The sequence below is a fragment of the Rhamphochromis sp. 'chilingali' genome (assembly GCF_963969265.1).
Source record: "Rhamphochromis sp. 'chilingali' genome assembly, chromosome: 21".
In the NCBI taxonomy this organism is placed as follows: Eukaryota; Metazoa; Chordata; class Actinopteri; order Cichliformes; family Cichlidae; genus Rhamphochromis; species Rhamphochromis sp. 'chilingali'.
In genome coordinates, this window is record NC_137949.1 from 29,859,377 (window position 1) to 29,879,119 (window position 19,743).

Consider the following 19,743-nt stretch of genomic DNA (forward strand, 5'->3'; position numbering starts at 1 on the left):
CTTACATCCACTTACATCCTTTCTTTGCGCCTTCCAGCAAGGATGTGACAAGCAGTTGGAACAGAAGTAGCATCTTATAAGCTGAATAGCCGGGTCACCTGTACAAATGACCCCCCACCCACACTCACCCGTGTGGTAAGTGGTTAAAAAGAATGGATGGATAGATGTTTTTTTTAAGTCATTTTTGAGGGGTTTTATCTTTTATTATGATAGAAAAGGTGAAAGTAGATTGGAAAGCTGGAAGAGAGCAGCAAATGGCTCAGGGCTGTTTCAAACCCAGGCCTGTAAAATTTACATCTTATCGGTCAGTTGCTCAATCCGGTGAGCTATAGTGTTGCCTGTGTATTGATAGATTTGATATAAAGTGTCAGCACATTGACGCTCTCTTATCTGATAAGTCATATACACAATACTAGAACGTAAGCTTGATGAGTATCAGTACAGTGCCGGTGCAGCATTTGCACATTAAGACACTTGATGAATGGATAAACATGAGGCACGTTTACAGGAAGATGCCTCATTGTGGCAGAGGAGAAAAGGGGGTCATGGGAGGAGAGGTGTAAGATAGCATAATCAAAGGCAACCGGTGTGACTCCAGGCAGCTTTCATTTCTCTGAAACACAAACACAGCAAGTGTATAAGAGTTTCAGCAGGTGCTGTATTTCTGGAAATGACATTGACCCAATAATGTTACAGAACTTTTGGATTGCCTTAGTGTTGTCCCCTCACACAATAGCCACATATACATATCTAATATAAAGCCTTTTAATCTGGGGATTATTTATTTATAACTTGTATTTATGAGCTATTCACAGGTGACATATGAATCTGCTTTTGCAAGTGGAGCGTTTGACGTCTCCTGGTTTACAAGAGTAATCAGCAGCGACTGGATGGAGCATTTAGCGTCCCATGGTAGGCATGGTAACGGCAGGACTTTTTAAGGTGGCATCTTCAGCTTTCCATTGTGCGGTGACGGTTTTGATCTGTGTGTAGAACTGGATGCCCTGAAGAGCAAAAATAAAAGCGTTTACATCACATTAAGACAGCTGCTGTGTTTTTACTCTCACAGGCCCAACGACAGGATCCGTTTGTTTTAGTTGCCACTCACTTGTTTTCCGTAGAAGTTCATGTCCCCTCTGAAGGATCCCCTCGATCCAGTGAAGGAGAACATTGGCAGCGGCACCGGGATTGGAACATTGACTCCCACCTGCAGAAAACAAGCATTGTCCCTTTCATTTCCATAAGTGTAAGGTTTGTAAAACAATTCCCTCAGGTCCTAAATTGCTAGGGACAAGCGAGACTCAGCTGATGAGAGATGCGGTACGTGCGTGCTGTTTACAAAGCAAGCTTACACGATCGCACAAAACAGAGATAAACCTGTGGCTTTTATTTGATGTGTGAAAACAAAGCGTGCTCTTACGAAAAAGGGAGGAAAACAAAAAATATATAAAAATAAAGTTTTGTTGCGAAAACACCAAGAGGCACGGCATGGTTGGTTTAGTGTGTTTTAAACAACGGGAATAGGTTTGCATACTTGGGCCTTTTGGCAAAGGTGCATGGGAGAAAAGAAAAAAAACAGAAAAGTAGATGTTTGTTGCATGGAGGTTTGGAGACGAGTACGGCACATGGCCTGCACAACATTCCCCGACATGTGAACAGCAAACACAGGGCATAACTAGGCTCCACAGGCAAACAAACAGGATGGCCATGTTTTTACTTAACTGTTAAATACGCACCTAGAAATCCCTTTTGAGATTTAATTTTAACAATTCTCACCACCAACTCCCCTCTTCCCCTGAATACTACCTGGAAAAGTTTCTATGCATCCCTATTTTTATTTAACAGAAGCATATTTGCTGTTGCTATTTGCGACTTTCTTGGGTGTGGATGTGGAGGGGAAAAAGGGGGTTGCTTAAGGTGTGCATTTTGGGTAGGGAGCAAATAAGGGTATGCTCAACATGGAAAATAATTGTTTTTATTTAATGTGTGAAGGCTTTCAAACAAATATGATGTTCTCTCCGCTTGAGATGGTGCATAGAAACGACAGAGCGGCGTGAATGTCTCCTTTCTCCCTTGAACGAGCTGCACATTTGGACGCAGCGGCCACTCACCTGGCCCACATCCACCTCGTGAGTATATTTGCGTGCGGTGGCACCGTTTGTGGTGAAGATGGCTGTACCGTTGCCATAGGGGTTCTTGTTAACCAAACTGATGGCGTTGTCCAGGGAGTCTGCCTCCAGAACGACCAGCACGGGCCCAAAGATCTCCTCGGTGTAGCACTTCATCTGAGGCTGAAAGAGCGCACAACGGAGCACTTTCACAGACTGCAGACATCTTTGTAATATCACTCACGTGCAAGTACTTTTAACACATGAAGCCTCATACTGTGACGTTGCCGAGGATGGTAGGTCCCACAAAGTTGCCGTTCTCGTAACCTTTGACTTTAATATTTCGGCCATCCAGTAGCAGCTTTGCTCCCTCCTCCACGCCGCTCTGGATCAGACTGCAGACTCTGTTCCTGGCTTGGGGAGAGATCAGAGGCCCCAGATCTGCACCAGGCTGGTCTCCTAGCAGGGCCCCAAAAAACAAACAGCTATAAGGTTACACGTTCTGTCACTTGACTGATGCGAACAAACTATGGGCACTGACATTTCGTTGGCCACAAAAGCCAGGACAAGGGGCACTTTGAGGCACTCCCTCTAAAATGGATTCTTGCGGGTTTCCTGTGTAATGTACAAATTAAACTTCATATCGCTGTAAACACACAGACTCATTCTCCATTTTACTTCACATCAACTTCTTTTCTCATAGGATTTGATCCTCTAGACCGCCATTTAGGCCCGAGCCGCAGATCTGGCCACAAATTTGCAGCATGGCTGACTCAACAAGCCCAGCTGACTCCCAATGTGAAGTTACAACAGGCCATAAGGCGAGAGGTGAGGTTAGGGCGGTGTGGGTGGCCCCGAGATGAATAAAACCAAAAAGGACCTTGGGGGAAACGCGCTCAGGAGAACAGGAGAGGCCGAGGTGAAGGCGATGGGGCGTGGTACCTGCATCCACGCGCAGAGCTTTGGCACGTTCCACCAGCTCCGGCAGCCAGCTACGCGCCTCGCCCACCAGTATGGCTGTGGACAGAGCCATGCAGCGTTGTCCCGCTGCCCCGAACGCCGCGCCCACAAGCTGGTTCAGAGTGTTCTCCTTGTTGGCATCAGGCATCACCACACCATGGTTCTTGGCTCCCTACAGTACACAAGAAGTGGTTAGCCCTTTGCCGTTTGATCTCCACATTACAGCAACTGGTTAGTCACAAGCAGGGACATAAAAATCAGGGAATTAGATTAGAAACAAACGACCTACAAATTTCACATTGTAAACTTGGTCCACATTTCAGTCCACGTGAGGCAATGGAACATTTCCAGTTCGCAATCTGGGCCTTTTTAAATGTGATGCACAGCTGCACCATGCACATGCACTCCTCAGTACCATTGGGCGACACAAACACTTGAAACTGTTGGCCAATGCTGCCACCTTCTGGATGTTTAAAGCACATGTCAGACATTAAAACTGTTGCTCACCATGTTGGACTGCACCCTTTTGCCATTTTTAGAGCCCCTCTCATAAATATACTCCCCTGCTTGATTTGAGCCAACAAAGCTGATAGCCTTGATGGCCGGATGGTCACAGATGAAGTTCACAGCTGTAAGAGGAAGACAGTTACAGAGATGACTTAAGTAATGGCAGGTGATTACGGTTTATGATTTAGAGCAAATGTAGATATCTTCATTGTTACACACATTGTTTTTCTGCCAAGATAACTACATTTTCTATCTGAATGATGGATTTAAAAAAAAAAAAAAAAAAAAAAAAAAGGATTTATTGGCGGTAATTTGAGGCTTTAAGCTTATTTGTCGAACATCTTTACATCTTACTGTAACATTACACAGCCACCAGCTCTTACCGTCGTGTTGGCCGTGGATGATGTTGAGCGTTCCATCTGGAGCGCCAGCATCCTGCAGCATCTTAGCCAGCAGCATGGCGCATGTGGGCACACGCTCCGAGGGCTTCAGCAGGTACGTGTTGCCACATACCATGCCCATAGGGAACATCCACAGGGGGATCATGGCCGGGAAGTTGAAGGGGGCAATGCCGGCACACACCCCAAGGGGAAGGCGATAGGTGTAAGTGTCCATGTCTTTGGAGATGGAGGGCAGGGTTTCCCCGAGCATCAGGGAGGTGATGCTGCAGGTATGTTCTACCACCTCTGCACAGAAAGAAGTATGAACCATAGTATGGTCAGGTTTAGCAATTAAAGGATGACTGGCATCTTTTCATTTCACGAGATTTTGTCCTTATGTTCAACACCCCTGGCAGTAGTTGGTTATTTATGTGCACAGGCACGACATTTAAACAAAAGCATGTGTGTGTCAGCTGCTACACCAGGATAAAGTTAGCAAAGGTAGATATCGTGATCTGCATTTTATTAAAACGATGATTCAAGTATGATGTAAACATGAAATATTTTTATTATAATGACAACTCCAGCTGTCACAGATACATTATTTTTTATTCTAAGCCAATTTATACAACTACGTCAATAAAAAAACCGGGCATATGAAGATGATCTAAAACACCATCTCCATGAAAGAAATAACAGACATAACAAACCACATCAAATCACTGAATTTGAACTAATAATTTTTTCAGGAGCAACTTTGTTAGTTCACATATTACTAAAAACTCATCTCCTTACTGTCCCAGGCCAATTGTTGCATGTTATTTACTATCATAGAAAGGCCTAAAAATATCAAAATTTAATCTTCCACAGAATCAGTCATGTAATAAACCACCCTCTGTCCCGCTTGTCCCATATACAAGATGAAACAGATTAACAGATTCCTGTAAATGAGTTAAGAGCCTACACAAAATGCAAATATTTAACCACTTGTTGCTCAATGACAAAAAGGACATCTGTGTGCATGTGTGTGTGTGTGTGTGTGTGTCAGACACACTTACGCAATCCTCTGAACACATCTCCCTCTGCATCTGCAAGGGTCTTCCCCTGCTCCACTGTGATGGCCTTGGCAAGTTCTTTCTGAAACGCATGAGGACGCTGTATCAGCTATATAGCCTAAAGTCAAGTTTCACTCAAACAAGAGCTCTGAACTACTGTGGACGGACTAACATGCTGTCTGTCCATCTGTTCATTCATCCATCCAAGCCCACGGCTGGAGTGGGGCTGGATACGAGCTGTCATATGGTGAGAGGTGGGGTGCACTCTGAACAAGTCACTAGCCTATTGCAGGGCTAACGCAGAGACATAGCCAGTCTAAAATCTCCAGTTAACCTAACACGCATGTCTTTGAACTTTGGGAGGAAGCCAGAGTACCCAGAGAGAAGAGGGAGACCTAAGAACCTCTCTCTGTGAGGCAACGGTGAGTCCACGCTCTTGTTTGATTCATTAATTAAACAAGACTGAATGTGTTTTTACTTTCAGAGCACCTTACGGTGACTTACAATATTGTCCTTGATAAGCTGCTGATAGCGCAGAAAAACCTGCTGTCGAGCCAAGATGGAGGTCTCAGACCAGGAGCGAAAGGCTCTGGAGCATGAGTCTACAGCAGCCAGCATCTCCTCCTGGGTGGCTTTGGGCACGCGGGTGATCACCTCATTGGTAGCCTGTGAAAGTGGAAAAAAGTCATGATCTCTAAGCTGGATTTTTTTTAAACACTAAAAATAAGTGCTAATTTATACTGCTCATTCAATAATGCCAAATCTGAATCTAAATGTTGACGTGGGATGCCCATCTACACAAACCAGTCTGGACCAGTATGTCCAGGTTAAGCAACTCCATACTGTACAAGCACAGTGTGGTGAGGCATCAGTATACATTCACCTCAACTAATAATGGATGTTGCCAAGAAATACTAGAAGTACTTACAGGATTGTGAATATCCAGCCATTCCGAGGACTTGGATTCAACAAACTTCCCATCAATAAACAGTTTGGTGGTGGGCTGTGAGGAAAGATATCAGCATTTACTCGTAGGGTTGATTATCTCTGAAATGTATTACCAGATTAACAGTTACTCATAAGCACTCACCACAGAGGAGGAGGAGTAGCACAGTCGGCCGACTCTAAATGGAACCTGTGAAAGCGGCACAGCAGGGAGTCAAATCGCTAAAAGTAGCAAAAACTGCAGTATTTATCCATCCTAGAAGTACAACGTGCTGTTTCATTTGCACATTTTGTCAACCAGCTGCAGCCTGTTGGCCGATTAGATTAATGTGCAACTACTGAGTGTGGAGTTGTGAAAATGGGGACAAAGTCAAGCTGAGTGAAGCGGACTGAGAGAAGGAATGCGGTCCAGGCTGCAGGTGCACGGGTAGACTTCTTTGCGCTTAAATGCACCTGCAGCTGAACACGAGTAGAAAAACTTTCTTCATGTTATAAATCAGCTCTTGAAGGCATAAAATTATTATTATTACTTTTAATCCTCTTAAGATTTTTGAACTGAGGAAAAACGTTATTCCTCCCCTGTAAAGGAATGCACGGACATAACTTCTGCAGGACACTGTGTCAACAATCAGAGCTGACCACACGCTGCCACTTGCACTTTACCTTGGTCCTGAACGCTGATCTCAGAGCTGTTGACGCCATTCTGGGATATCATGTGCTACGCCGAACTGATTTGACCCACTGTGCAGGCAGGTAGCGCGGTGGCCAGCAGAAGACAGCATTCAGCTTTCCACCCCACAGATGTGAATCACCTGTGGGCGGGCTCTGGGGAAATTGAGGCTTCCTAAAGGCTCCAAATTCGCCCTCTCACTAATAACGCAGCGTGATTGGGTTCTCGAGATTGCCTTCTGTCCAATCACGACTCCAGCTTTTGGATTAAACCCGCCCTAGCTATGGAACGCCACAAACTATTGGCTAATTAAACCAGTCAGTTCTCCTGTCAGGAAGTGTGTCTCAGCTGAGCTGTATCCACACGCAGTTTTGAACAAAGTGGGACTTTGCTGTAAAGTGTGTGATCTTTAAGCGATCAGTGGCCCTTATCCAAAAGATTAAAGTGTTATCGCAGCCAGCGACAATGCGCTTGTCGTTAGCCTGCCTCGCTAAGGTACTGTCACTGTTCGCCGGGTGTTATGTGTGCATCAGCTGCTTAATTTCAACCATATGAAGCCCAATGGTGCTTAGTCATGGACCAAAGAGTAGGTAGGAGGGAGTTTAGGGGACACATCCTATTGGCTGCTCAAAGTGGATGAGATTTTTTGTAGAAAAAGTACTTGCAGTAACTGATCCAGTCTAGTCGAGGGAAATCTACAGAAGTATGGCAACTCAGACTAAGGTGAACCCACTGCATAAAACCACAAAGCAAAACTGACTTTGTTTCCAAACTGACTTAACATTTTCTGTTCAGCCCATACTTCACGGATACTTCAGAAGCTCCTGCTCCTGGAGGGTTCGCATTGGTAAGTCATGCCCTGGGAATGTTCAGCTAAGCTTTGGTGTAACTTTTTTTTTTTATCACTAAGGTAATGAACTTGTTTGTGCACCAGCTTTTGCTCTAAAAGGTGTTGAATATGACCAGCTTCCAGTCAATCTGATCAAAGATGGAGGGCAGCAGGTACAGTGTGCAGACAAACATGACACTTTCTGCATGATTGCTTGAATATTAAAGAGTCCAAAATCCTGCTAAAACAATATGAAGTTTCTTAACAAGGTGCTGTCTTAAACAATAAAACCATGCATTTCTTTTTTAAAGTCATGTGTTAGTCTGACAGTGGCTCTCTCTGTGCCAAAGCTTACTGAGGAGTACAAAGCGCTAAACCCCATGCAACAAGTGCCTGCAGTGGAAATTGATGGCACCACTCTCTCTCAGTCGGTGAGTCTGCTTCCATAACACTGTCATGTTATCTTATTACATTTACTGAATATTTTGGTAATACTGGTAACAGTTCTAGTAAAAACCTGACTTGTTTTCTAACCTTTAAGCATTTGCAGGTAGTTACTTTGTAATTTCAAATAAAATACATTAAAATTCCATTTAATTACACCTTTAGTCGGTGTATTTTTAATTACACCATGTAACATTAAAAAAAACGTTACCAAAATTCTTTTGTTTATGTAGCTGGCAGTGATCCAGTACATCGATGAGACCAGACCAGGACCCCGTCTTCTTCCAGCAGACCCAAAGGCGCGTGCCCAGGTTAGGATGATAAGTGACCTCATTGCCTCGGGTATACAGCCCCTGCAGGTAAGCAGAACACAGTCCACAATGCCATCAATTCAAATCTCTACTCTGGTTCACAAAAAATCCATGCTTGCAATGTCAAGGTCAACCTGCAAGACCAGTAACTTTATCTTTTTTTTTTTTAATTCCTGGACTTCGCAGAATTTGTATGTAATCCAGAAAATAGGAGCGGAGAAGATGCAGTGGTCTCAGCACTTCATCGATCGTGGTTTTCAAGGTAAGCGGAAGCCTGTCATCTACTCCTCTATGCTTCGTTTTAATTTTAAATGCGGAGAACTGCACTCTGAAAACACTTTGTTTTACACAGCAGATGATGAACACCGAGTTGCCTCTATAAGTGCACATTTTTGCTGTCATTACAAAGCGTGACTCATCAGCTTAACCATCCTGCTTTGCTTTAATGTCGCAAGCAGGAAGGCTTTTAAAACTGACGATGATGATTAACTCAACAGTGATCCATTCCTGAGAACTTAACACAGAAGTACAAACTTTTCTGTTCTCCCAATATTTACATTTCCAAACTTTCCAAAGTAATAATCTAGTTCTGCCCCACATTTGACACCCCTGCTCTATACATTAGAAACATGAAGTGATGAGAAAAATGCCAATGTGTTTTACATGCATGCGTTATTACCCCCAGCTCTTGAGCCAATTCTGAAGCAAACAGCGGGGAAATACTGTGTAGGCGATGAGGTAAGAACATGAATATATCACAGGACAACATCTGGGCAATTTCCAGCACAAAGATTACTTCTTACTTTCTGCTTCTCTTTTAGATTTCCATGGCAGACATCTGTCTGGTCCCACAGGTCTACAACGCAGAGAGGTATGCTATGAGAAGTTTCATAAAACTGCAATAGAAGCGCTACTTTAATAGAGATGGGCTTTCCACAAAATCCAATTTACATATTTTCCCTCTGGCGTGCAGTGCTGTTTCTCTGTCTAGTGCGTTTTGTTCGAGCTGACCAGCATTTAAGATGGTGGCTATAAAAACATCTGCCTTGTTTTAAATATGATGGAACCAGATGAAACTAGTTGTGCCACAAAGCGTCAAATAATACATTTTGAAGGTTAGCAGCAGCATCTCTTTCCAGAAATCAGAAAAATTTACTTCTATTATATTCAAGAGAAGGCAGAGATCCCAAAACATGATATAACCTCGAAACAGCCTGTACAGGGAAGCATCACCACTATGTTTTTAATGTCTACAGGTTCAAAGTGGATGTGGGGAAGTATCCAACCATCAAACGGCTAAATGAGGCTTTACTTGAGATTGAAGCTTTCCAAGTGAGCCACCCATCACGCCAACCAGATACACCTGATGATCTGCGTGCTTAGTACAAAGCCACTGAGAAGTTGTTTGTGTTAAATAAAATGACTGAAAAGCAACTCTGTTCCACTGCAGTTACTTTAAATGACAAGAAAGGTTAAAGTAAAAAAAAAAATATTTATTAGTATTTTAGCATGAAATTGAACTATGACTTTAATTTGCCTTTTTAAAAAAAACAAACAAAAAAACAAACAAACCACCATACAGATACGTGGAGAGGTGGTACGGGACAATAATGTGTTTAAAAAAAAAAAAAAAAACCCCAACGCTCAGATTTGCTATGCAAAGTGGAAAACCTCTCGTCTCACTGTTCGCAGCGCGTTGCCTGATGGTGATTTTCGAAGACACATAATAAAGTAAAAGAATCACACAGGAGACACATGAATAGAAAGTCATTGCAACAAAACACAAAGCAGAAGAATTAGTCTTCCAGACAAAACGCTCTTCTCATGTCTGATCACATCACGGGCCATGGTGGCTAAAAACTGTTTCCAATTTGGACTCATTTGTCAAAAGGAATCTCCACGGTGCATTTGATTGTGTCATCATAAAAGGAACCAGAGCAGTCCGACCCACCAAACACCAGCAATGCACACTGGATTTTAACATTTTCACCCTGTCCATGTGTCCCAGTGTCTCTTAGGATAGCGCTGCCCAAAAGCATCATGCTGTGTCCAGCACGAGGCCTGGAGCAAAGCAGGGGAGACACCAGTGAAGTCCACATATTCGTATCTGGGGGAGAAAAGAAATGAAGCTCGATTAAAAAGCAGCTGATTTCATCAATATTGATGCTTCGTGCAAAATAGCAATAATACTGAAGAAAAAAAAAACAAAAAACCTGCTCACCTGTATTAAAGATGTGAACATCCTGCAGGGCTCCAATTGCACTGCACCCTCCACTGACTAAAATCCTGTTGTCTGAAACTGGGAGTGCTGCATGAAACCTGTCAATTAATATATAAAGAGGTTTTATCTGTATCATTGTTATGGCCAATCTTTACATATTCTTAAATATGAATTATGTTCAGCTAAAAGAAAAGAATAATCTCACTAGGATGAATTTTGTGTTAAACAACATTAAAATTGCACTTGACTCTTTCTGGGATGCCCAAGGATACTACAACCAGATGGCTACATGGATGACATTTATCAAGGTTGATTAGTTTACTCACCCTCGAGGCAGCGGTGGCATGTTCCCACTCTTCACAGCTGTGTACTCCATAAATCCTGCACTCAGTAGGGAAAATGTAAGAATCAGTGCAATCCTGGACACTCTGTTTCAATCTAAGGCGGTCAGTGGCGGTCTTTATCTTACCCAGATCTAACACATGGAGGTCGTTAAAGTAAGCAGCTGTCTTGCGTCCACCGAATATGATCAACTTCTGAGACAGAAGCGTAGTCGTGTGCCTGTTAAAAAGCATGAAATTAGCATTCCTGAGAATTAAGAAAGCACTTAGGGTACAGTAAATTTACTGAAGACTGACCCAAACCGAGGCAGAGGTCTGTCCCCTTCCACAATGGGCTGGTACCAGAGTCCAAACTCTGGGTTGAAGATGTATAGAGCATTACTGCAGGATTTATCCCCTGAGGAAAGGCTTGACTGAACTCCTCCAAAGACAAAAAGTTCTTTTTTGTAAAAGGCTGCAGAGTGATACGCTAAATTTGGAACGCTGCCTTTTGCCTTAAGGATGGGAAATATCCACAAATACAGCAATGAAAAGAAAAGAAAAAACAAAGAGCCTATTTCACATACACGTACATGCTTTTAAAGAATGTGAAAACGCAGCATGTTAACAACAAACCCACATTGACAAGCTTCCACTTCCAGGTCAGAGTATTAAGGATGTACAGCTCCGTGTAGCGCCGACCCTCCCTCAGGCCACCGTAAACAAAGACTGCTCTAGAGTCTGGGTCATAGGTTGCAGTGTGTCCTCGGGCACAGGGTGGTTCAGGTCCAGAAGCAGAGGAGTTCAGCGGGAACCAGAAGTCACCGTCTGAAAAGAGGTCAGGTAACGATTAAGTACAAATGCTTCCTCCACCGGTGCCGCACACCTTCACTCTAGTGACATGCTTTATAGATACAGGGAGCTAATATACATATATGGCCAGATGTATATTCAGCAAAGTCCACTGACCCAACTCGAGCTTCCACAGGGAGTCTTTGCAGTAGTTTTGTTCTGAAGTCTCCCCTCCAATGAGGATGGCAGTATCAGGGTCACTCAGACACATGGTGTGGCACCAACGCTTTGACGGACACGCTGAAACTAATCACAAATCTTTGTAAAAGCCACTTCTGTGCAATCCTGTGTAATCCCAATATTTTTTTCCTTTTTGCCTCTGACCTCCTCTGTTCTCACTCTTTATGAGCACAGTCATTTCTTCTTGACCGTTTATCCCGGATGACCTCATCTTCTTAGGGGTCGAAGCTTGGTCTACATCCTCTGAGAGGCTGTCCACGTCCTCAGAGCTCCACCTCAGTTGGCCTCTCCTACCAATGACTGTACGTCTGGGTGTCTTTTCCTTCCAGTCACACAGAGCGCACAGCAGACCTGCGTCAGTTACTGCCCTCACATGCAGACACTAACATACACCTAAGGATAACACTCACTGTAGGCCACACTGGAGGTTTATTCCCCACAGCGGAGTCACTGGTGTCGACTTTATTGACTTGGACCTCAGCAAAGCACACGCTGTCGCTCCTGTCGCTCAGGTGTGAGGTCTCAGAAGTCACCTGGATTTGTATTAATTGAACAATCATGACGCTCGAAAACCAAAGTGTGCATTCCCACTGAACTATTTTGGCCCCGTTTATCTCACCGTTTCACTTTCAGCATCTTGGGTGTGTAATGTGGTGGAATGATCGGTCACATCGTGCCCTTCGGGGAACAAGCATTTCCTTTGAACCAAAGGGGTACTGCTGAAGACGCTGGAGTTGTCCTGTGGCTGGTCACAAGTCTTGGCAAGAAATAAGTGAAATGCCACTATGCAATATCAGCTACAGACTGCTTTTTTGTTTTAAATCCCACATATAGGCATGATGCCTAGCACTCTGACGCAAAGAAAGCAGGGAGTGTAATGGAAACTAGCACAAAGAAATGAATATTAAATGACAATATATGCCATAAAGCTATTTATAGCAAGGTGAAAATGGTGGAATCAGATTCTGTTTTCCAAGAGTTATTTATAAAAAAAAATAAAAAAAAAGCAGTCAGCATAAGATATTAGGTTAAACTTCACCTTCCTTTTAGGCTTATTGTATCTACTCAGTACAGGAGTTGGATTAATTGCATTCAGATAAGCTATATTTGCCCTTTGCATGCTATAACCTGTAGCCTGAACAGTTTGTGTGTTTTAAAGTGAGGCTATATGTAAATTCCCCACTGCATTTAACCATTAGTAAAATAACCCAGACTTTCCCCACACAAACATGAGCTCTACGTGAGTTTTTTCGGATCTGGTCGCGCTAAATACTTGTGTTTTGTACCTCTCCAGAGACTGTGAGTAAAATCTTGCCATAAACTCCCCTCCTGCCCCTCTCTGCAGCCACTTTGACCATCTCTGGGCTCCAGTCACCTTCCCAAGTCAGACACCTGAGCACAAAGAGATGTCAGCAAACTCTAGTTTACAAATTCACAACCTTGCGGCTACTTCACGAACCTAAATTGAGAGGACAGAATCCCAATTTTCTGAGCTGGTACTTCTGCACTGACCAGAACCTCGACTGAAATTGTGGTCAAACTGCATTCCCACTGTCCCAGACCGAAGATGACCAGCTGCTTAGGAAGAGGCAGCGGGACATGGACTTGAAAGCACCTCCGGTTAGATTTGCTGTGAAGAGTGAGTCCAAGTAGTGATTCTTCGCGTCCTTAATAATCTGTCAACATGGTTTTTTAAAATTATTATTATTATGTATTTATCAAACGACATACCTAATAAACTGGCGGGGGACGTCACGCAAAGACCAAAGGACATAAAAATTCAGTCTCCCCATGTTGTTTTACGGATCCAATACGTTCTGAGAGCAGCAAACATCGGCGGTACTTAGATCTCCAGTGCTAACCTCTGATTGGCCGAGAGGAGCTCGAGGCCGTGGTGAACACGCACAGGTGAGAGGTCAAAGTAATTAAGTAATAGGCCCCCTAGTGGATCTGCTGGTTGGACTCCAGATGCCTCACTGCCTTTCTATATGTCTTTGGATAAAGGGAAGTCAAGTGTATGACTGAACATCTATCCATTCGCTTAGCAAATTCAAGATCTTTGTCTCATAACAAAAATAAAAATAAAATAGTTACAATTTAAACTCTAAACACCAAATATCTGCTATCAGTATTTATTATGGATCTGTGCGGGCTAACTGAATAGACTTTCAAAGTCATTTCATTGTTTTATAGACACACAATTGATTGGCATGATCAAATTTCGTCAGTCATATTTGCTTCACGTATTATTGGTGATCAAGTGAGAACCTCCACTGCACTAATAGCAATATCAGATGAGAGTTCTAGCTTCTCTCATCAGTAGGTGAGAGTGGGGCCGCTTAGGTACGAGGTCCATCCAGGAAATGTGGCTTGTGGCTACCATCTCTACTACTACACTGTTTTCCTCATGTTAGCACTTATAGTTTTGGGGGGGGGAATTATATGTGGGACAAAGAAACTTCTGAGTGTATTAGACTTGTGTTTCAGCCATCTAGAAAATGGCTGATATCTGAAATTTTCAAACAGTGAATGAACTTTTATTAAAAAGACTAATCGTGCACTGTGGTCGTAAAGGGATGGACATGGTCAGGAAAAATATTCAGGTAGGCTGTGGTGTTTTGATGGCGTGCACTTGGTACTTAGGGGGCCCAAAATAAGCCAACAAAATATAATCATGTCAGTTCTTGGGCTCTGTGGTGTTAATGCAGTGTGGTTGTGTCATATTACTTTATTATTCTGTCCACCCTCAGGAGCAACATTTCATCTAAGAGGCGACAATGCTAAAAACAGCTTCTATTAGAGTTCATCTCCACTTGCAGTCTGAAACCATGCACTCTGGTTCTTACTTAATGAGACCCAAGCTGATGTAGAGTTTGGAATAACAAGAGTAAATCGATATATTTATCTTCATCTTTATTCTGATTGTTTATATCACAAGAAATTAAGTGATAAAAATAAAGAAGAAATCAAATGACAAACTAAACAGGTGTAGGTTGATGCTACAGCTTATATAACACCTGCTCATGATGCCAGACCAAAAAATGACCGCATAAGGAAAATTAGATCCCAAACCTCCGATTTACATACAGAACCAAGACAAACCATAAAAAAGAAAGAAAAGGAGCATTTATCACAGTACTGAATAATTATGTTAGTCCTATGCAATTTTTTAAGCAGTCGAGTGTGCTGCAAATTTTTATTTAGTCAGTACAGTTCCAAAGGCCTCGAAACAGAAACTCAATGACTGTTCACATTTGTGCTAACCTTGGGTTTCTCAAAATAATATAACTTCATCTTCATTTGTATTTATTATCCCTTTTTTTAAACAGCTTCTGGATGCCAGCTGACATTCGACCATCATATGCTTGTAGATAATGTGGATTATGTTAGAATCTAGTACATCTTTATATTTCCGTGAAGTTAATTGAATAAATAATGAATTTGATGATACTGAGAGTAGCTTTCCATAAATTATTGACCATTTTTCTTTTTAAAAAAAAGAAAAATCCAGTAAAGCCCAAGCAAGACTAGCTGCGTCGTAAGATTGTGTGAGGCCTTAAGGGAGAACTGAAAATAAAACCTGGTTTCATCAGCACCTCTGTGCAACTATTACATCAATCCCCTTATGTCACAATTTAATGGAAACACAAGGGGCCACCCTGAAGTGCTTTCTAATCCTGGATGTGCAGCGAGACTGTTATGAAATGACGGGGTCTCGGGTGAAATGCGCAGCTTTGGCTGGCCATTTTTTAATTTATTTTTTTCTCAAGCTGTCCAGTAATCGACCGTGATTCATGCTGGTTTTATCTAATCGCCTCAATTAACCACAAAGGAAATGAGACAATGGTCTGTTTATTGAGGAATTAGAAATTTCAGGATTTGATGCCATCAGCATAACTTACAGCGAGGGTTTAGTACAGTAACAGTATCAGTTGCTTTACAGTATGCTGTATACAACGTCAGCAGCCAGATCTGTGAAATCTTTGGAAGATGCACAAAGAGTGATTGAAATGAGGAAAGAAAGATAATCTTTTTTTTTTTTTTAAAAAGACCAAAAACAAAACAGTAACTTACTTCTTAGACTTGTGCACAAAAAATAATCTACCTCCAAACATAATGAAAGTGTGCAAGTCAAATGTAAATATTGATTTTTTTATTACATAAGGAGCTGCATGTGATAAGGGATGGCTTTTAATTGTGTCATAAAAAGCACAGTCTGATTACCACTTGCTTCAGTACATTCGACTTATATATATTTTTTAACCAACACACCACTGTGACAGCAGACATCGCCATACTCTGAATTTACATAATCTGAAATCTCACGTGATTAGGATCAATACAGAGAAGAAAAAAATAAGTTAGGTTGGTAACAAAGACAAAGCAATAAGAATAATAAGGAAAAAAAAAAGGTGCACAAGCGCGCACACACACACACACACACACACACACACACACACACACACACACACACACACACACACACACAACAAAGCTTCTTTCTTTAGATCATAGCTGATTTAACACAGTTATACCCGTGCAGGTCTTCCCTGATCACTGCTACCATAGATCTGTTACAGGTGAAGACAATAGATATTTTATGATGGGCACTTGACCAAATAGCACGGTGCACACATGGGGAAAATGGCACATATGCAAGGCTTCTTCAAACACATGTTAGCAAGACACTGAAGCGTTTGAAATCTGTGGGATTACAAACTTAAATTCAACAAGAGACAACACAAGCAGACGGTGCTAAAAAATAGATATCCCTATATATATATATTTTTTTTTTTCTATTTTATTTTAGAATTTCAATTATGTCTCCCTCCCATCCCTCCCCCAACAAGTGTGGAATCAAAAATAGTTCATTGTTCTTCAGTAAATTGTACATTCATAAGCGATAAATTGGCATCTCAGGCACTATAATAAACCCTGTAGTAAAGTGTTTTATTTCGCCAAAGGGAGTAGGAGTTGTCAAACTTCAGGAGATAAGTGCCTTCACCTGGAAATTCGTGGCTCCCCCCCTGCACGGACAGGTGGCTGTCCTGGCGGTACACGGGGAGGATTTCAGACAAGTTAGAGTTGGTGTGAGTTTTGGAGCCCTTCTCGACGTCCCCGTTGCCGACGGGCCCTGCAGAAATCACATGATCCACAAAGTCAACACACCGAATCGTAACCCCAGTGGGGGGAAAACATATAAAAGTACAACTGCCATCGCAAAGAGGGGCGTCGGCGCCTGACCTTCAAGCTCCTCCTCTTCGTCCTCGTCATCGCTCGACTCGCTGATATGCACCGTGATGGACCGACTCGTCACGGGAGTCCAGTCAAAATAGATGCCGAAGCCAATGTCGTAGCCGTCTGTGGCAAACTCCCAGCACACTTTATTGGCTTCGGGCACGGTGGGCACGTGGACCGTCATGATGTCGCCTCGGTACACGGTCACCATGCTGTCCTTCTCTGTTCGGAGCTTCACCTTTAACTCCTTCACAGCAGCAGATGTCCAAGTTGTCGGGGGGTTCAGGGGCGGCATCTGGGCTGCCATCAGAAGGGACACGCGGCAGTGACTTTAACAAGATGTGACAGCAACTGCAACACTTTATCCAACTCATTTTAAGATGGCAAAATCTCAAGCAAATACTGTGCACGCACACTGCAATTAGTGGGACGTTTATGAACCCGCAGAGTCAGAATCACTGCTGAACAAAGCAGCTGTCACTATGGCACACTGCAGGTCCTCACCTTTCATCTCGGCGGAGAGCTGACAGCTCCCTGCACTGCTGTTCTCCTCGCCTCCTTCCCCCAGGGCCAGCTCAGCAAGGGCCTCTTCATTACCCTCAATATGCGCACACATCGGGGTTATTATTGTAAAGACTTAAATTGTTAGACTATGCCTCCCTATTTACTGCAACTTGTTTACAGCTCACCTAAGCACACAGTATTACCTACCTCAGAAAGACGTCCTGAATCCTCCTTGGTGTCATCCATACTGTCTTTGGACTGAGTAAAGCTCTCTGAAAGATTTGTATTCTGCAGCCTTAAGTAAAGAAAGAATAGAATTTTTAAACCAAGATAACATTCAGACCACCCATCTGCATAGCAGCTCCATTTAAAAGCCGCAGCAACAGGTTACCTGTCCGGTGGCGTGTTGTCGCACTGTTTGGCTGTTACTCCGGGGAAAGATGAGAAAGACAGTGATGAAAGCCGTGACTGGAGCTGTGATGTAGCCTCTAATCTCTCCATGGCTGTCCTGAGAAGGCAAACACCTCAGTCTGCGTGGCTGCAAAAAGATGAAACCCCGCCCCTCCCAACCACAGGGGAGGGAGACGGGTGAAGCTAGCCTCCTAAAGCAGGCTGTTTAAACTAAACAAGCTGCCGTTTCACATAATAAACCCCGTCAACCGCAGTATTGCCTTCTGATTTAACAGTTAAAGCAGTAGCGACGAGCTGTGTTTACATGTGCGTGGAACTCTAGCTTCATTAACCAGGCTAGCTGTTAGCTTATAGCTCACGCTAGCTAACCAGCGAGCAGTTAAAAGGACAGCCGAAGCTGCCGACACAACACCCAAAAACTTATCTCACCACAACGTAGCGTCGAAAATATGATGTGATTTTAGTTTAATCAAGCTCAGGGCATGAGGAAAACCGCCTCCATATCCCTGCAATCATGTGAGGGACCTCTCCACAGTGCTGCCGCTGCTGCTTCTGCTGCTCAACAGGAAAAAACAGACCCGGATTTTTTGACACTTCCGTCTTTTCTCGGAAAATCTGCGAATCTGCATCCTTACCAGGAGCCTACTGCAGCTCCTCTGAGGACATACGCCGCTGCTTAATATTTAAACCAGTCTAAAAGTATACGTCCCAAAGCCAAATCATAAACACAGATTATTTAACAAAATCTAACAACTATCTTTTTTTTCAGTTTTAAGTCTTTTTTCTCATGATACAGTACTCTGCAAAGGTCTTGAGGCACCCCCCCCCCCCCCCCCCCCCGCTTTTCTTATTCAATTGGGAAAATCTAGGAAAGAAATAGGAAATTTATCAGAACGTGTACATAAATGGAAAGACAACATGTAAGACAAAAGCAGAGTTTGTACAACTACAGCTCTCTTAGACAAGCTTTCCTGTTATTTCTTTAAGCAGTCTTTAAAGCTCTTCTCTAGATGTTGGCTGTATTTTTGTTCCATTCCCTGTCAAGATGATCCCACACTGTTTCAATATTGTTGAGGTCCAGGATCTGGGGAGGCAATCCATGACTGACAGTGTTCCCCTGTGCGTAGTATGCTCTTAATGCATTGGCAGTGCATGTGGGATCATCGTCATGCTGAAAAATGAAGCTTTTGGCAATCAAACCTAATGTTGTTGCATTAATTTCAACAAGATCCCCAACACCACTGGCTTAAATGCCAACCCAAACTATGACAGTGCCTCCACCGTGTCTTGCAGATGGCTGTAGACACTCACTGTTGTACCTCACCCCTGATCTCCTCTGTATGTCACATCTGGATTCATTACTCCATCGGACCTGTCTTCAGTTCATTTGGTGTGTAATTTGGTATACTTCAGCTGTTTCTCCCCATTTTCCTTATTTAAGATAGGCTTCTTGACAGAAGTCTTTCCACTGAGATCTTTACTGACAAGGCTGCAGTGAACAGTAGATGAAGGTCCAGGTTTTTTGCAAGAGGCTGCCATCACCAAAGTAGCTACAGATACAACTTAAAATTGGTTCTTTCCCAAGTCGCCTGTGCTGTATAGAGACAACACTTGTTCATCCATGAGTGCATTTTTTGATGCTTTAATGTTTCATAGGTCAGTGTTAAGTGGCTTAATAGAGAAAATAAAAAAACATATTAAGCTTGAGACTTTTGCACAGCACTGTAACTGTACTGCATAAAAGTATCTGAAGTAAACCTATCTACATTTCACAAACTTTAGTGAGTCCTTCATGTTATAAAATGATT

At 42.9% G+C, this 19,743-nt stretch overlaps 4 protein-coding genes across 9 annotated transcripts; 1 reads left to right on the top strand and 3 right to left on the bottom strand.

The window, feature by feature from the left end:
• Window positions 1-173: 173 nt before the first annotated feature.
• Window positions 174-6,752, bottom strand: aldh6a1 (aldehyde dehydrogenase 6 family, member A1). Its single transcript, XM_080870769.1, has 12 exons — window positions 6,619-6,752; window positions 6,101-6,145; window positions 5,939-6,013; window positions 5,515-5,676; window positions 5,014-5,092; window positions 3,959-4,261; window positions 3,576-3,697; window positions 3,051-3,240; window positions 2,386-2,567; window positions 2,112-2,291; window positions 1,109-1,207; window positions 174-1,004 (listed from the first exon to the last, which is right to left on the bottom strand). Exons 1-12 carry the CDS (start codon window positions 6,655-6,657, stop codon window positions 900-902), a joined length of 1,581 nt encoding a protein of 526 aa, XP_080726895.1. The 5' UTR covers window positions 6,658-6,752; the 3' UTR covers window positions 174-899.
• A 190-nt stretch (window positions 6,753-6,942) lies between these two features.
• gstz1 (glutathione S-transferase zeta 1) lies at window positions 6,943-9,638 on the top strand. 4 transcript variants are annotated; one of them, XM_080870481.1, is made up of 9 exons: window positions 6,943-7,120; window positions 7,421-7,472; window positions 7,560-7,627; window positions 7,766-7,885; window positions 8,132-8,257; window positions 8,396-8,471; window positions 8,895-8,947; window positions 9,031-9,080; window positions 9,466-9,638. In XM_080870481.1, the coding sequence occupies exons 1-9, from the start codon at window positions 7,091-7,093 to the stop codon at window positions 9,590-9,592; spliced, it is 702 nt and encodes a 233-aa protein (XP_080726607.1). In that variant the 5' UTR covers window positions 6,943-7,090; the 3' UTR covers window positions 9,593-9,638. The 4 variants fall into 4 exon arrangements, with proteins under 4 accessions (XP_080726607.1, XP_080726609.1, XP_080726608.1 ...); XM_080870483.1 differs by having other exon boundaries at window positions 6,944-7,120; window positions 7,805-7,885; XM_080870482.1 differs by lacking the exon at window positions 6,943-7,120 and adding an exon at window positions 7,130-7,348.
• A 225-nt stretch (window positions 9,639-9,863) lies between these two features.
• On the bottom strand, window positions 9,864-12,342 carry LOC308390111 (RING finger protein B; the record flags this gene model as incomplete). Its single annotated transcript, XM_080871803.1, has 9 exons — window positions 9,864-10,316; window positions 10,431-10,528; window positions 10,757-10,811; window positions 10,900-10,991; window positions 11,069-11,265; window positions 11,391-11,578; window positions 11,720-11,848; window positions 11,927-12,104; window positions 12,193-12,342. 9 exons carry the CDS (start codon window positions 12,340-12,342, stop codon window positions 10,087-10,089), a joined length of 1,317 nt encoding a protein of 438 aa, XP_080727929.1. The 3' UTR covers window positions 9,864-10,086.
• Window positions 12,343-15,618: 3,276 nt separating this feature from the next.
• Window positions 15,619-18,500, bottom strand: tmed8 (transmembrane p24 trafficking protein 8). 3 transcript variants are annotated; one of them, XM_080871069.1, is made up of 6 exons: window positions 18,365-18,500; window positions 17,916-18,032; window positions 17,732-17,819; window positions 17,525-17,618; window positions 17,027-17,320; window positions 15,619-16,916 (listed from the first exon to the last, which is right to left on the bottom strand). In XM_080871069.1, the coding sequence occupies exons 2-6, from the start codon at window positions 18,023-18,025 to the stop codon at window positions 16,699-16,701; spliced, it is 804 nt and encodes a 267-aa protein (XP_080727195.1). In that variant the 5' UTR covers window positions 18,026-18,032; window positions 18,365-18,500; the 3' UTR covers window positions 15,619-16,698. The 3 variants fall into 3 exon arrangements, with proteins under 3 accessions (XP_080727195.1, XP_080727197.1, XP_080727196.1); XM_080871071.1 differs by having other exon boundaries at window positions 17,916-18,027; window positions 18,365-18,499; XM_080871070.1 differs by having other exon boundaries at window positions 17,916-18,062; window positions 18,365-18,498.
• Between the last annotated feature and the right edge of the window lie 1,243 nt (window positions 18,501-19,743).

Bases quoted from the DNA above. Each gene is read 5' to 3' on its own strand.
- aldh6a1 (XM_080870769.1), bottom strand. From the start codon at position 6,657: ATGGCGTCAACAGCTCTGAGATCAGCGTTCAGGACCAAG. The intron at 6,014-6,100 runs GTGAGTGCTTAT...CTTTCCTCACAG, and splicing joins GCTACTCCTCCTCCTCTGTG to CCCACCACCAAACTGTTTAT. The intron at 3,241-3,575 runs GTGAGCAACAGT...TGTGTACTGTAG, and splicing joins AAAGGGTGCAGTCCAACATG to GGAGCCAAGAACCATGGTGT.
- gstz1 (XM_080870481.1), top strand. From the start codon at position 7,091: ATGCGCTTGTCGTTAGCCTGCCTCGCTAAG. The intron at 7,886-8,131 runs GTGAGTCTGCTT...TTGTTTATGTAG, and splicing joins GCACCACTCTCTCTCAGTCG to CTGGCAGTGATCCAGTACAT. The intron at 8,948-9,030 runs GTAAGAACATGA...CTTCTCTTTTAG, and splicing joins AATACTGTGTAGGCGATGAG to ATTTCCATGGCAGACATCTG.
- tmed8 (XM_080871069.1), bottom strand. From the start codon at position 18,025: ATGGAGAGATTAGAGGCTACATCACAGCTCCAGTCACGGCTTTCATCA. The intron at 17,321-17,524 runs GTGAGGACCTGC...TTCTGATGGCAG, and splicing joins GCTCTCCGCCGAGATGAAAG to CCCAGATGCCGCCCCTGAAC. The intron at 16,917-17,026 runs GTCAGGCGCCGA...TGATTTCTGCAG, and splicing joins CGAAGAGGAGGAGCTTGAAG to GGCCCGTCGGCAACGGGGAC.